Source organism: Oxyura jamaicensis, chromosome 13 (assembly GCF_011077185.1).
Source record: "Oxyura jamaicensis isolate SHBP4307 breed ruddy duck chromosome 13, BPBGC_Ojam_1.0, whole genome shotgun sequence".
Lineage (NCBI taxonomy): Eukaryota > Metazoa > Chordata > Aves > Anseriformes > Anatidae > Oxyura > Oxyura jamaicensis.
In genome coordinates this window covers 14860864-14875100 of record NC_048905.1, presented here as the reverse complement: position 1 = coordinate 14875100, position 14237 = coordinate 14860864, and the positions used below count along the sequence as shown (strand labels likewise).

Genomic DNA, 14237 nt, shown 5'->3' with positions numbered 1-14237 from the left:
TGGCAAATGTAAGAGCAAGAGTATTGAGAATTCCCTCTGTGAAGCCATTGTCTATTTTTGTTTCACAGTTTCCAAATGCAGAGGATGTTTTTACTGAAGCAGCAAACAGTCACTTGAAAAACTAAAATATGGCCAAATGATATATTAATTCAGATGCTTTTTTTTAAAAAAAAAAAAAAAAAAAGAAGCAACTATGTCTAAAGCAAACAGGTAAACACAAAATGATTCTATTTGTTTCATGAGAACCCCTCTTTGATTATTGACCTCCCAACCCCACAAATCCAAAAAATCAAAGTGTCAGCAACAGTCTAAAGAAAGCACGCTTTATAAAATCTGCCATGTGAGTATAAAACAAATAACACTGAACTAAGAAAACTGAAACTTAAGAAAAGTTTAAGATTATAAAGACAACAGAGGAGGGTGTTTTTTTTGTAGGGGTGTGGTATGTTATATTGCACTACATTCAGGAAAAGTAATTTATTTATCCCTGATTTTCTTCTGCAATTGCAAGAGGATGTAGCAGTGAACCATGTGGAAGCCCACCCACACAGTTAGCTTCAAGCAAGGCTGTGTCCTGTATGGACAGGAACTCTTCTGCGCTGCAACACAACCCCACAACCCCTCGCACCAGTCCCACAGGGAGCAGAACCCAACAGAAGTGCACTGTTGACATCTGGTGGAGACATCATGAAATTATAGGGACACCCTGCCAGACCTCAAAACTTAAAGAAAAAAACAGCACAAAACACAACAAAAACCACACAACCACGCCACACACACTGTTTGGGAAGCAGTTTTGCCAAAGTACATAATGAATCAGAGATAAGTCAGTAATTTTAAAGCATGACAGCATAGACCAGCTAACTATAAAGAACAGTCATCGTAACCTAAGGCAATGGTTCTCAGTCTTGGGTTGCAGAAGTTAAATCCAGCTCAGCTGTATTTAACAGCTTCCTGTATGCAGCAGGACAATGCAGCTCTCAGTGCAAGACACACTCTAGCTAAGAGCTGAAGAGACATCAAACATTGCAAAGTTGCAGCAATCCACTTGAAGAGCTAGCAGAGCAGAAGCTGCTCGATCCAGAACTTGCTGCCCACGCTTGGCAGTCCAGACCAACGGGTGAGATATCTGCTGCAGCAAAGAGGAAGCAACCAGCTGTACTAGTACTTGCCTTACCCGTCTTGCTAGAAGGCTTTGTGGGATTAGTTAGGGTTTAAAAATTCAGCATTTCCTATTGCCTTACTTAGCAACTGAAAGTTACTCACTCTTTTTCCTTTTTTCTCTTTAAAGAAAATACACCATTTTAAGATAACTGAACAAGAAAAAATTAAGTTTATAGTTTTTCACATTGCTGAACTAGGGTTTAATCCAGGATTTTATTAACAATCCATGAACCTGGCTTTGATTAGATGAGCTTCCATGCATTATCATTTATGTGTCTTGTTACAATCAAAAATATTTGCCGTGCTGAAGAAGGCTGTATCACAACTCCACATTTTCATTTCCCTCCTAATAGACTATCTCAATTTTCCTCAGCATGACAAAGTATTTTACCCTACAAAGTTTAATTTGTTGTGAAGGCGGCAAAATAGTGAGAATGGATACCATCAGTACCATGAACAAGCGAATCTGGCAACCTGATGGCTGAATACGAAGAGCCAGAACATCTCTCTTCTACTCAACTTTGTTTCTCTGATTTCAAAACTTTTCCCAACTAATATCAAAATATTTTGAAGCCTTAGAATCAGAAACACCACTCCAAAATTTTAGTATAAGAAACCACCACTGATACCATCAATTAGTGAAGTGCAAGACCCTGCATGTTTCTATACATACTACTGAGCAAGACCAACAACAGCGTGGTTCTGCTTTCACTTAAAAAGCAGTTCTCCACTCCTAAAAGCTTATTAAAAAGCTAGACTGTTTGTATATAGCATATACATCCGTAATGGGCAGGATGTTATTGTTGGTTTAATCATACATGTTTTCCTATATGGCATAGATATACATCCCATAAAGCAACAATTCTGCAAGCACATCCATGTTATGAAAATGCATTTAAAGAAACACTAGTTTTTCAGTTTGCATTAAACTGCCAAAAGGCATATTAAAGAAAACTATTGCTATACACCTTTCATACACATAAAGTCATGTGACAGATACTTAAGGGATAAAATATTGCCAATTAAAATATTCTTACCTGCTCAGTTATTGAGCTTAAATCATTAGTAGATGAAAAATCTTCCTCTTCGTTTTCAAAGAACTCATAGTAGTTCTCCAGAAGTCCCGCCATTATTCTGCTAACTATTTCTTGTTCTTTCAGATCCTCCACATCTGTGTAAATGCTAAAGATTTCAACACTGTTTTAGTTTAAAAATCAAAAGCCAGCCAATTCCCCCCCCCAGAACTCCTGAAAATGGCTTCCATGACTAAGGGCTACACTTCACATTACCCCTATTCCATTCTCAACACATAATTTTAAGCACACCTTCACACTACCGTGCATTATAAATCTTTACACTAGTTTATATTTAAAAGTGGTGAAGTAACAACTATTTAGTCAGTTAACTGTTCATGAGGAATGTTTACAATTTAATTATTTGCCTGTAAAAAGGAAACCCCACTATACACTTGCACTTTAATGGCTTCCTTCCTGAAATGTTTTGATGAAAAAAAAATAATAATAAATTTAAATAAATAAATAAATTGAACCTCGGTGTAATTACACTAATACGACAATCAAATCTGTGGTTTCCAATACAAGCTGTAGTTCAGATCCAAGCAAAAAAATTGTAATGTGGTGCTGGGGAAAGACACAGAAAGAATGTTGCCCAAAGCAAATTGCATACTTGCTGCTGTTACTCAGGGACTAGGAAAGACTCTAGACTACAAATTTACACTGTCAAATGCACATAAAAACGCTACATAAACCTTTATAACCAACTTACTGAAAAACATCTGGGCCAAAGACTGCAGCCAAAGAACTTGCTGACCAAATTTCTTCATGATGCGATGCTACATTGGCTAAAAATTTACACAGAAACTTTAACAAACTGTAATTAACAGGTGGAAGCTGCTGCAAGAGGAACCTCAATTTTCTTCCAAATTCATCTTCATTATTATAATCTAGAAAAAATAAAAATATTTTAATCACAAAATAAAATTTGAAAAAGCATGTATTTTAAATCAACCAACCTTTTGATTTGGGCAACAATTACTTATTTCTGAAGTACAAGCACTTTGGTCAGCCCACAGTCTCAGTGTCAGAAATTGAAGTCCATTTGCACAGTCAGACTTTCACACTGTACCTGTCTGGGGTGTGTGGAAGAAACCCTTCACCTTATTGAAAGACTGGGGTGGGACACAAGTTCCGCACTGTAGTTTACATGTCACAGACATTGTGGTGTTCCCTTGTCACGCCAAAGGAGTATACCACAATCCCATTTCCAGTCCTGATAAGGTAACACCACAAATCACGGTGCATAGCACTATTAGCTGACAAATGAGCAGCGAGCTGCTTTCTGCATTACCAACTTAATCCTTTTGTTATTTATCATCTTTCCCCGATGGAAAAAAAAATAAAGAAGTTTTACTAGCTACTCCATGAACCACGACTTCAGCAACTCAAATCAAAGAAACGTATCACTAATGAAATATCATCTGCTGATAGCCACGTCAGTTTCCCATTATTGCACGCAACAAATACATGAAGAGAATTTCAAGTTTTAACATGCTTCTCTAGTCAGTAGCTTCCAAAAATTGTTTCCAGCAGAAGACTATTTGGCGCTGTAGGAGAAACACATCAGCATTCAGCCTCTGCTCACTAGTTAGCCAGGTAACGACTCTGTGTTCAAAGTTTCAGAACATGTGGATTACCACGGGAGGAAACTGAAGCACCTTCACATTCACTGTTGGAGATGACCCTTCAGTTCACCACTTACTAGATGTAGCATAAATTCTACCCTAAACACGAACAAATTCAACATAAAATCCAAATAGACAGAAACGTGGCTCTTACTAAGCACAAGCCCAGCAGTTGAAAACTACTAGTCAACACTGGAAGGTGAGCAAAACTCCCAGAGTTCCAACCAGTAAAACCATCCGTTATGTCACAGGGTGTGGAACTCTGATGTCTACCTACCTTTTGAGGTTGCAGCAGTTAAAACATTTGTCTTGCGGCACTGTGTTAGTAGTCAAATTATGAATCAGCTCTAACACCGCAAAACCCAGCAGAGGCCAGAAGACCCAGGACAGTGGAAACACGTAAACAAGCTGGGAACTGGCAAAGAAAATACTGTAGGAATACAGGTGGGAATTTGAAAGTGCAATGAACAACAGGGTGTTTTTTTTTCCCTCCTACAAATAAATTTTAAACTTAATAATAATCCACAGTGGGAGAGCAAATATGACGTGAGTATAGGGCTTGAGCTTTCTTGTCTGGTGTATATATAAAGCCAACTTGAATCCAGTGGCTTTGACCAGTGTCCCAGGATTCATGCACAAGCACGTGGAATACTTGAAATTTATCTTATGTGGCACCTTCACAATCTTCCTACCTGTTGAATAAATTGTGTCTTCTAAGGAAACTCAGTGTGAATTTGAAGGCCTGTTTATTTGGGCTTTTGTGCTTAGAAATGGTATTGTTTGAATGCCTCCTAATTCACAGGCTATTACACAGAACAACAAAAAAAATCTGTAGTGCCACTACACATCTGGATTTTATAGTGTTTTTTACTCTTAAAAATAGAAAACGTTCCGTCAAAAATATTTTTTACCTTGAGAAAGTTGCATCAAATGTGTGTGCAAACTGCCTGGGATAACTGGCTCTGGAAGTTCTTGAAGAAAAAATCTAAGAAGGCTAATAGCTGAGGGTACATCTGCCTCCTTAACCAGGTCCACATCTTCTCCATTATCGTATCGTTGCCGAAGCCACTCCACTGTCTCAGCATTCCCATTGACTTGAAAAAGTCCTTCTTGTTCCAGACCCCCTGCATTAGAAGGAAGTTAAAAACTTTTGGATCTAGTATAGATAAAGCTACTGATAATCAGATATGCACAATTCACAAACTGAATGACTTTGACCACAGTTCTGCAAGCCCTTTTCCTAGCACACACATTCTTGTGCCCAGCTAACAGTACAATAAGATAAATATTAGCAGTACCAAAAACACAGTTTTCTATAAAGTACTCTACCAAGGTGATTGGATTAATCTCTTCTAAACAGAAGTAATCAAACTTAACAGAAGGAATAGAGCAAGAAAACTTTTATCACCAAAGAAAATACAAAAATCCAAAGCCAATTAAATAGAAGTAACTTAAAATAAATACTTTTCAAATATCAGCCTGTTCTGTAATAGTAACAGATAAATATATTATTTTAAAAACAGAAAGATAATACATACCATGTTCCTCAATATAGTCCACTACATGGCGGACTATGAATGGAACCTCATTGTCTGGTTGCCCTTCTTGCTGCAGCTCATCAAGTGGAATTCCAAATATTTTGTTAGCGAGAACAGAGTTGCAGTTACTCAAGGAAGGGGAGGAGCTCTTCCTCATATCTTTTTGCAGCCAAAAATCAAAGCTGTCTTTTCTGTCAAATAAGAGGAATTTTAATTAAAATCGTACTTCAGCGTACAGTGTTGAGTGTACCAATCCGTAGCACATGTTTTAACTACCTAATGCAAACATTCTCCACTCTCTCTCAGTAAGGGCACTGATTCTGTGACAAGTTCCGTAATGACTCCCAATACAGCTAACTAGATGAATGACTACTGCTCAGGTGTTCTGTGAAGGACTGAGGAGAACATACACAGCAGCAAAGGAAATTCAGAAAAAAATTAAATACCATATTGTTTACCCAAGTAACCTTTAGGATACTTTTGGAGAGACAGATTCTTCAGTATGCTTTCTGAATGTATTTACCAATCAGGCTTTGAAAAAATCTACCTCAAATGACACTCCAGAGGAAATGAAACTAGTGGATCACACCAAAACAAAACCTCAATGTTTAGCTACATGAAAGGAAGTAAATAGTTGGTGATACAGAACTGCACTGCAATCAGTACCTAATAGATTTGGCATTTTCTGTTCTACACAATAAACCTTTCACCACCTGCATCAAATTCAAAACTTTGCTGAACATAAAAACCTCCAAAACAAGTTTCTAGCTGCTCAGTGATAAAATTCTTATCGTGCAGAAGCTCAAACATCACTTGCAAGTCTTTGCTTGATACAGGATGTAGTTAGATAAAGGTATTACCAAAGGCAGTACAAGTCACCCAGTTAAATTGTTACCCTGTCAAAACCAGAAAAATTCTAGCAAAGAAGAAAAATGCTCTTTCAAAACAAAAGAGAAGAAGGAGGTTGGTAGGAAGCAACTTAATGCTTTGTTAATGGATTGATAAATTCTAATAGATTAGAAAGACTGAAAGCTATCTTTTTATTTAAAAAAAAATGAGTTAAGTAGTTTAGGAAACTTACCTCAGAGTACTTAAACAGCCGAGTTTGAAAAACGTTTTCTGCGCCAGCTGCCCTCACTGACCAAGCATTCTTTTGTCATTTATGGTTGTTTAAGATTATGGCAAAAGATCAGCCTGTAGTTCCTCATTGAAGAATAGCAGAACTCGATCAGTACTTCAGCAGTTAATCTGAAAATAAGGAAAACATTATTAGACCGTCCGGTTTTCAACAGTTTTAAGCTCAGTCCCAAATGAAACTGCCACCTATTACGCTACAACACTAGGAACCCAGTGTTCTTCCTGCTCTATTTTTGAGTAAATAACGCTTTCCAGCTCCCAGTCCTCCCCAGACAGCAACCATGTTTTGGAGGAGTTGGCCATAAGCTCTATGCAATACTGCTTCATCTTGGTCCTCAAAACTCTTTTGCAGTGAAGCCTAGAGGAAAAATAATATATACATATTTCAGGCTTACAGGTGTTGAAATCTTTGCCTATGAAAGCAAGCAACACCGCCCAATATCCTTTCCTGTTCTGTCATCCGTCTCTAGCTCCCTACTGTCTCACGTTATGCACAAACTGTAAATGTGTCTTGCACAAGTGATCCTGCTCTGAGATCAGGACTCCAGGTGTGCTGACAACAGAAAATAAGTTATATTCTAGTCAACTGGCTTTACAATTTTTATCAATTATTTTCAAACCTGTCATTGGGTATTCGTGGTTACTAAAGAAGACTGCCAGATTTCAATAGCGAGTTGCTTTTCTTGACTCTCCCATGCTTTATGAAGACACTGCCCAGCCATTCTCCTTGTTTTTTTTTGGTGCACTAAATGATAATCAGCATAATCTTTGTGTGCAAGTAGATTTTAATCAATCCCAATACACCACGCAATTTTTAAATATGGAGTTGCAAACAGCCTATTTTCTCACGTCCTACCAAAGTCAACCCGTCCACAATGAGCCAGAAAGACTCACATTACCCAACTCTGGGGTTAATTGCAGCTGGGAAAAATCTTTGATGGATCTGCCACAATGCTTCAGGCTGCCTTGCCAGAAGAAACAAACAAACAAACCCTCAAAACCAACATCACCTAATAAAAAGAGTAAATTAGAAGCAACTACTTCTTTGTACCGCAGCACCAAACAAAAAACATGGAGTGACAGCTCTCGCCGAGGATAACTTTGTGCTCAGTTAGCTGGCACGAAAGCATAAGCCATTTTTACCAGGTGCTGAAGATAAACACGCTGCCTGAATATTAATTTCATTCAGGAGGCACCAAAAAAAAGAAAAAGACTTCATTTTAACTAGCTTGGCTATGTACCAATGAAGTTGAAATAGCCTGGTTGTCTCACATTTTAGAGCAAAACCAGATTTATGAGCCAAGTTTATACTTCAAACGAAATTTCATACAGCTCATCATCACCTAGATGAATTAGTGACTTTCACCCGCGCAGATGCAGACATCCTTATATATGCATAACTGAATATATCACGGGCATTAATTTATTTTCAGTGCATTCAAGTCTTCTGCCTTTTAGTACAGGCTTTGGTGTGACCTTCACAGGCTGTGATATTTGATATTCACCAACTCAGGAAAAAGCTAGATTTTTTTTTCAGTTACCGGATTTCCATCATGTTTTATTTCCTGTTATTTCTACCATTCTACAACTGAAAAGCAGGCTCAGAAACTGTCAATAATGACATATTACGTCTCCACTTCTTTATATTAACAGCTTTCCCATGCTTTGGCTCAGGATGTGCATTTCCATGGAGACGAGTCTGCAACCTAGGATATGATACTAGCCTTCAGTATTTCTAGAGTCTGCACTGAGCTTTTATTGCTTTTACTAAGCAATAGTGAGCTGGTTGTTTTCATGATCAAACATCTCAGTAACCAGAAGCTGAACCATTCCTTCAACTATTCATTCTTTTATCTGTGTTACCCAGACCTTCTAGAACATGCAATGCCACCCAGTTCACAACCTAAATGCTTCACAAGTCCTACAGAAACATAATAATTTAAAATAAAAAAATAAAAAAAACAACTACGTCATTTTTTTATTATAAATATTTTCATTACACCTTTCTCGGTTCCTCCCCTTGCTAGTGCAAGTGTTTACACAGATCCCCTGAACTACAATACTTTCTAAAGCTTAACTTCAGAAAATTAAAAGTACCCCTTATTGTTACCACACTTCATTTCATATTTTTTCAAGAGGCTGAAAGAAAACCACATGTCCTATGCAACATCTTGAGTTTAAACGGCTTAAATGAGGGTGAGACAGAGTTTCAGTCTATATTGCATACTTCGTTGCTCTCGTGTGATTTTTATTTTTTTTTCTAATAAGGCAAGTATTTCATGAAGTCTGCTGGGAAAACAGCCCCAAAAGTCTCATTTGGCCATTATAATAGCACTCACTTATCTTGGCAACTAAAGCGGTATTCACACCCACACATGAAATGCCACAAAGCGGAATACATGGCTAACTGTCAGTATTTGAAGAATACTTATGGAAGTTTAGACTTAAGTTTAGTTCAGCTTTTACTTTAGTAGCTGACCTACAAATGTACAGGTGTCATTTTAACTTCGAGTCCTCAGAGGTCCAAGAACTTTTCTTAAAATAAAGGAATGAAAAAACAAGAAGTTAAAAGTAAAGCAAACTAAAAAGGCTACAAACTGAAACCATGCTACAGGAATGAACACATTCATTCTAGACTTAGGATTTTGGCCACAAATCTCAACTAGTTAAGCCATTCTTTTATCTGCCTATTTTCTTTATCTAGCAAGTACTTCACATCGCCTGTGAAACCCAAACCAAAGCTAACAGTGACTTCAGTTCTGCTCTATTTTTAATACACTGTCTTATAGTTAGGCATTTTGTGGAATTAGCAGACACCACCAGTGACTTTTTGTAACATATCAAAAGTAAAAAATGCAATGAAGATGTTAGATGGTACAAGTGTTGCAGGGCAACAAAGTCGCCTGTCCCTACCTGTCTGGAAAAGCACCTTGGGTTCAGACTTGGGATCTGCAGCCCAGACGCTGCTGTCCTGAGGGATGGAGCAGGCCACTTGCCACTCACTACTCTCCAGGACAAGAAGGATCCATGGTTTAACTTTAAAGTGCCTCAAAAATGAGTGTTTAGTTCCCTCCTCTGTGTTTGATAACCAAGGAGAACACACAGAGGCTAACCAGCCTGCCTGGGAAACGTCCGCACCCCACACACCCTGCCTGGCACCTCCCACGCTGCACGCACACTGTGCCAGCTCATCGACAACCTGCACTCTTCTCCTTGCTCTTAACTTTTATCGAGGTGAAAGAAAATGGAGAGCTTTTTGTTTAAACTTAGTGTCACCCTCATAACAGTGGACGCTGCTGATTTCTATGCCATTTGTAACTGCACAGCACTGATGGCATCCCCAGCTAATGAAATGCTTTGGGGCAGAAGAGCTTTTGCTCCGCTGATTTCCAGCTTTTGTTCAGCTAACAAATCTGAAAAGAATATTTTGCTCATTTTAATTAATTCAGTCACAACTGAAAAGATGGCCAGGTCAAGGCAGGAGGATCAGCTTGGAAAAAGGAAGGGAAAAAAAAAAGGGAAAAGAAGGAGCTTTGAGCAAACAAACAGGCCCCCACCACCACTCAGGACACAGAAAAGGACAAATGATACTTGTCTCAAGAGCACAGTTAAAAGCATGTTAAGCTGTGCAAGTGCCTGAATATAAATAGAAACAGTATTTCCTCCATGTAAAAAGAACGCTCGATTTTAAAGCTATGCTGAAGTACCCAATATATTTGAGTAGTCAAAACAGAAATTATTTAAAGAAAAGTCTTATAACCAGCAAGATGAGGTTAAAATAGATTCTTACAAGCAAGATTTCCTCTTTATGACTGTCAGCAAAATCAGTCATTGAATGGCATGTTAGCCAGAAATCTGGATCAGCAACTCAGACATTCAAGCTTATTAAGTTTAGCAAAACGTTTTTCTTAAGACCTTTCCCATTCCCACACAGGGGCAATATTTAAAAAAAAAAAAAACACGTGTACGTACAGAATTCCACTTGCAATGCTGAAGAAAACCATGTTAGAAGAAACGTCTTTTCAAGCAGATGTGATCTTCCTGCTCCCTGCATTTCTTACTGTGACACTGACAAGTTCACTTTCTGGTTCAGTAGGAATCAAGAGGAAACAAGCTTATTGCAGCCTTGCACACAGTCACAGAAGCACTGAGCAGAAGCATGCCATACCAGCACTTCAATTAATAAGCTCTCACCTCTCGCCTGTCTATGCCTTCAAACATACCCCAGCCCTCCACTGAGTTAGCTGAATTTCTGCATCGTCTGCCTGCCACTAGCACTTCTGAGATAACCTCAGAAAATACTGGTTATACTGACAAAACCAAAGCCAAAAAATACATTGCATTTAACAGAATGCAATTACAACGCAATTTTTGTTTCCTGGAAGTAAGCAAGCCTTCTAATTTACAAATTAAACTATTCAAATTAAGCCTTTACATTCTTACCATGGAAGAACAGCAAGACAGCAACTCATGAAAGCTCTTCGGAAAGATATTTAAATCCAGAATTCCATCCATTTTATTATTTTTAAAATTTACAAGCTAAGAAACCATGTATTGATTAGTATTATTTTCCTCTCATTAAAATTTAATCTGCAATTTCAGCAGACGGAACTGAATTACACTTTCTCTGAAACAGACTGTCAACAAAGACAGACCTTCCTACGGCATTCCCCAAGGTCCAGAAACAGGGACAGGCATTAGCTAGACTAAACACAGAGTTTAAGAAAAAAATACATAATTTCAGACTTCAACCAGGCAAGTGAACAGTTCAGCAACTGTACTGCAGTGGCATTACTAAAGCATTGCACACAGTGACTGATTTAAGCAACATACAAAACAGTAGGCATTTTTTGAAAGAGAAAGCCAAGATCACTGAAATCTGATGTCTGATTTTGCCAGTGTTTTGATATGCAACGATAGCATTTTATATTCACTTACTAGATAAGATCCAAAGGCTTTTTAACTGCATTACAGCAGCTCATGATCCTTCTGTAACTGTATTTTAGCAAGAATTAAATAACACCAGAGATGCCTGAAAAAATAGATGTTTGCTTGCTGCTTGACACCCACCACCGAACGCTGCCAGATTTGCTCTCAGCTGCTGCCGTCAATGCACATGTGCAGAATTATAAAGAAACTTCCTGCTCGCACAGATCCCATCACATTCTTAACAACAGTAGTTAATAAATAAAAAGGCTTTTGTATCTTGTGTAACAGCTAATTATATTCATCCAACTTGCCCCCCCAGTAAAGCTTCCTTCACCAGCCACCCGCATACACTTGCCACTACATCAGATAATACAGGACTTGAGTGTGGCAGCGTTATAAAAGCGCAGTATGGTAACGAACAGGAAGAAATTATCAGTAAAACTGCACAATTTGAGAAGTGCAAGTTATAAAACAAAACGAGCTCAGCAATTATCTCTGCTGTTAAGACACTTTGGAACAGAAGTCAAACTACCTCACAGGCAACAGGGAAAAAAAAGAAAAAAAAAACTATAAATATATAATGCAGCTAATTTATTATACATAAGTTATCCTATTACATACAAAATCACCAGCTTGTTGCTCTCCCTCCCAAACAGGTAGGCAGAAAAACCCGCTGGAACTCGGCATCTTACAAAATGTAACGCAGAGCCCACTTGCTGCACAAACGCTGCCTCTGTCATAACGCTGACCACGTGCCATCAAAAGAAAGGACAGCCTCAGCAGCTCCACTAAAGGAGGAAGACATCTCAATGAAGAGCTCAATTCTGTAGCAATGACTCTTTGAATTGCAGGGAAGAAAAAAAAAAGGCAAAAAAGAAGAAAAAGGACTGCTAATGAAGTCTCCTCCCCAACCAATTCTTGTCACAACTTGACCATGACCAAATTTGACGATACCACCACAAATCACAAGGTTAGAAGACACTTTACAGAGTAAAATTAAATAAAAAGTAACATGATGACATTAAAATACCAACAAGACAACAAAAGATTTAATGAAATGTGAAGTTCAGCTACAAGGAAAAAAAAAAAAAGAAAAAGGAAAGAAGCTTTCAAATATACACACTTAAGAGTACAAAGGAAGAAAGAACCACATTCATAAGGTTCCAGCTCTCATTTTTTCAGTTTTATTCAACCATTATCCTACAGAGCTGAGCACAACTGTTAATCCTGAACACACTGCAGGGAACACGGAACAGAAGAGATGCAGGAAGAGAGCAGCTTGCAGGACTGAAACCTGGTCAACCCGTACAGGGCTCCCACCAGATCTCTGCTCTGAGCCAGCAGCTGCCCCACCCGAGCAGCCTTACAAACACCCAGGCAAGGGAAGAAAACGAACCATTTAAACCTCCCAATATCAAAAAGCTCTGCAAACCTATTTACTTTTTCACATCAATTCAGTCAGTCTTTGTTACGAGCTTTGAACACAAACATAATGCAGTATCTTCACTTTAAGCTCAATTTTGTCATGTTTTTCCTCTTTTAGGTCAAATATGTTGGATAAAAGGTATTTCATACATTCAGGAAGCAATGTAATTATTTGTCACTATTACGATAAGCTGTTTATTTCACTATAATCACAATACAGTCCTAGACCCAGCTGCAGAACTAGTACATTTCTAGTACTGAATGACCCCACCCACATATTGCAAATCTAACAGGTTTTCAGCAAAGCAGCCGCCTTCGAAACCAGGCTTTTTAAGACTTCACAATAAATCAGCTCCACAAAAGAAAGGAACACACCTGGTAGAAGATGCAGTATAAAACACTCTCTTTCATGCTGTAATAATATACAGACTTCATCTGAATGGACCGAACTTTCCCAAATCCCAACAGTTGGCTATGAAGTCAATACAGAACTCCAGACCCAATTCTGAATTTACCAATACAGGCACAGCCACTCATTATTCTCAACGTATTTTGCAGGTAGAAGCATGTAACTTACAGCAAAACAACACAGTCAGCAAGAGACTCAGAAATTATTTGCCCAATTTTACTAACTTTCTAGGGAGCAATGCAAAAACCTTTTATTCTCTGCCCAAATCTAACTTTGACATGAGACATACACCAGATATTCAGCAGAGAGGCTGCATCAGTCACATTACAAACTGCATTACAAGCAACGAGCCTCACATTCTTCAAGGATTTAATGCTTCCTTCAATATTCTATTTTTTGCTCAGATTTTTCTGTTAAGTAAGGGTCCTCATATCTCAAATGATTAGTAAATACGTAACTGGGTCTACAACACAAGACCCGAAGTTAAAAAGATTTACCTCTTTCATCCTTACAGATCCAAATGCGGAATTGCCTTGCAAGAAGCCAATTCACTCTCCCTCCAATGGCTACTGAATTTTTGTTGTGTGCTAACACAGCAGCAAAGACAATCTGGCGTTATGCACAGAATTTAAGGGCAACTGAAAGGCATTCTCTGACCAACCTCACTTCCTCTTTGAGTTGCTGCTTCTTTTAGAGAAGAAAAAAACTGGAACTAGAACCACCACCTCGGACTTGGCAGCTTTTGCTCGCTTTCTAATGAGCCTTAAACAAGGGCATCGCTGCTGAGTTATGAACATTTGACCGGAGATCAAAAGGTTGAGTACTCGAGAAGGAAATCTCACAAAACCAAACCAAAACAAAACCCTCCACACACAGAAAGCAGGGGCTTTCACAGAACTTACTCATGCTTGTTCAAAATGCATGGAACTTTTCT

General features: G+C 38.4%; 1 protein-coding gene across 6 annotated transcripts in view; it reads right to left on the bottom strand.

The window, feature by feature from the left end:
* The window catches only part of FAM13B (family with sequence similarity 13 member B), a 59188-nt gene that overhangs the window by 29713 nt on the left and 15238 nt on the right, over positions 1 to 14237 (bottom strand). For 5 of the 6 annotated variants that reach the window (XM_035338402.1, XM_035338405.1, XM_035338399.1 and 2 more), the window contains 5 exons: positions 6485 to 6651; positions 5404 to 5594; positions 4777 to 4989; positions 2950 to 3127; positions 2202 to 2346 (listed from right to left, as the gene is read on the bottom strand). In XM_035338402.1, the coding sequence (XP_035194293.1) occupies positions 2202 to 2346; positions 2950 to 3127; positions 4777 to 4989; positions 5404 to 5560 (693 nt within the window). In that variant the 5' untranslated portion in view covers positions 5561 to 5594; positions 6485 to 6651. Of the gene's footprint in view, positions 1 to 2201; positions 2347 to 2949; positions 3128 to 4776; positions 4990 to 5403; positions 5595 to 6484; positions 6652 to 11478; positions 11498 to 14237 lie in introns of those variants that run through there. The other variant, XM_035338403.1, reaches the window with a different exon arrangement.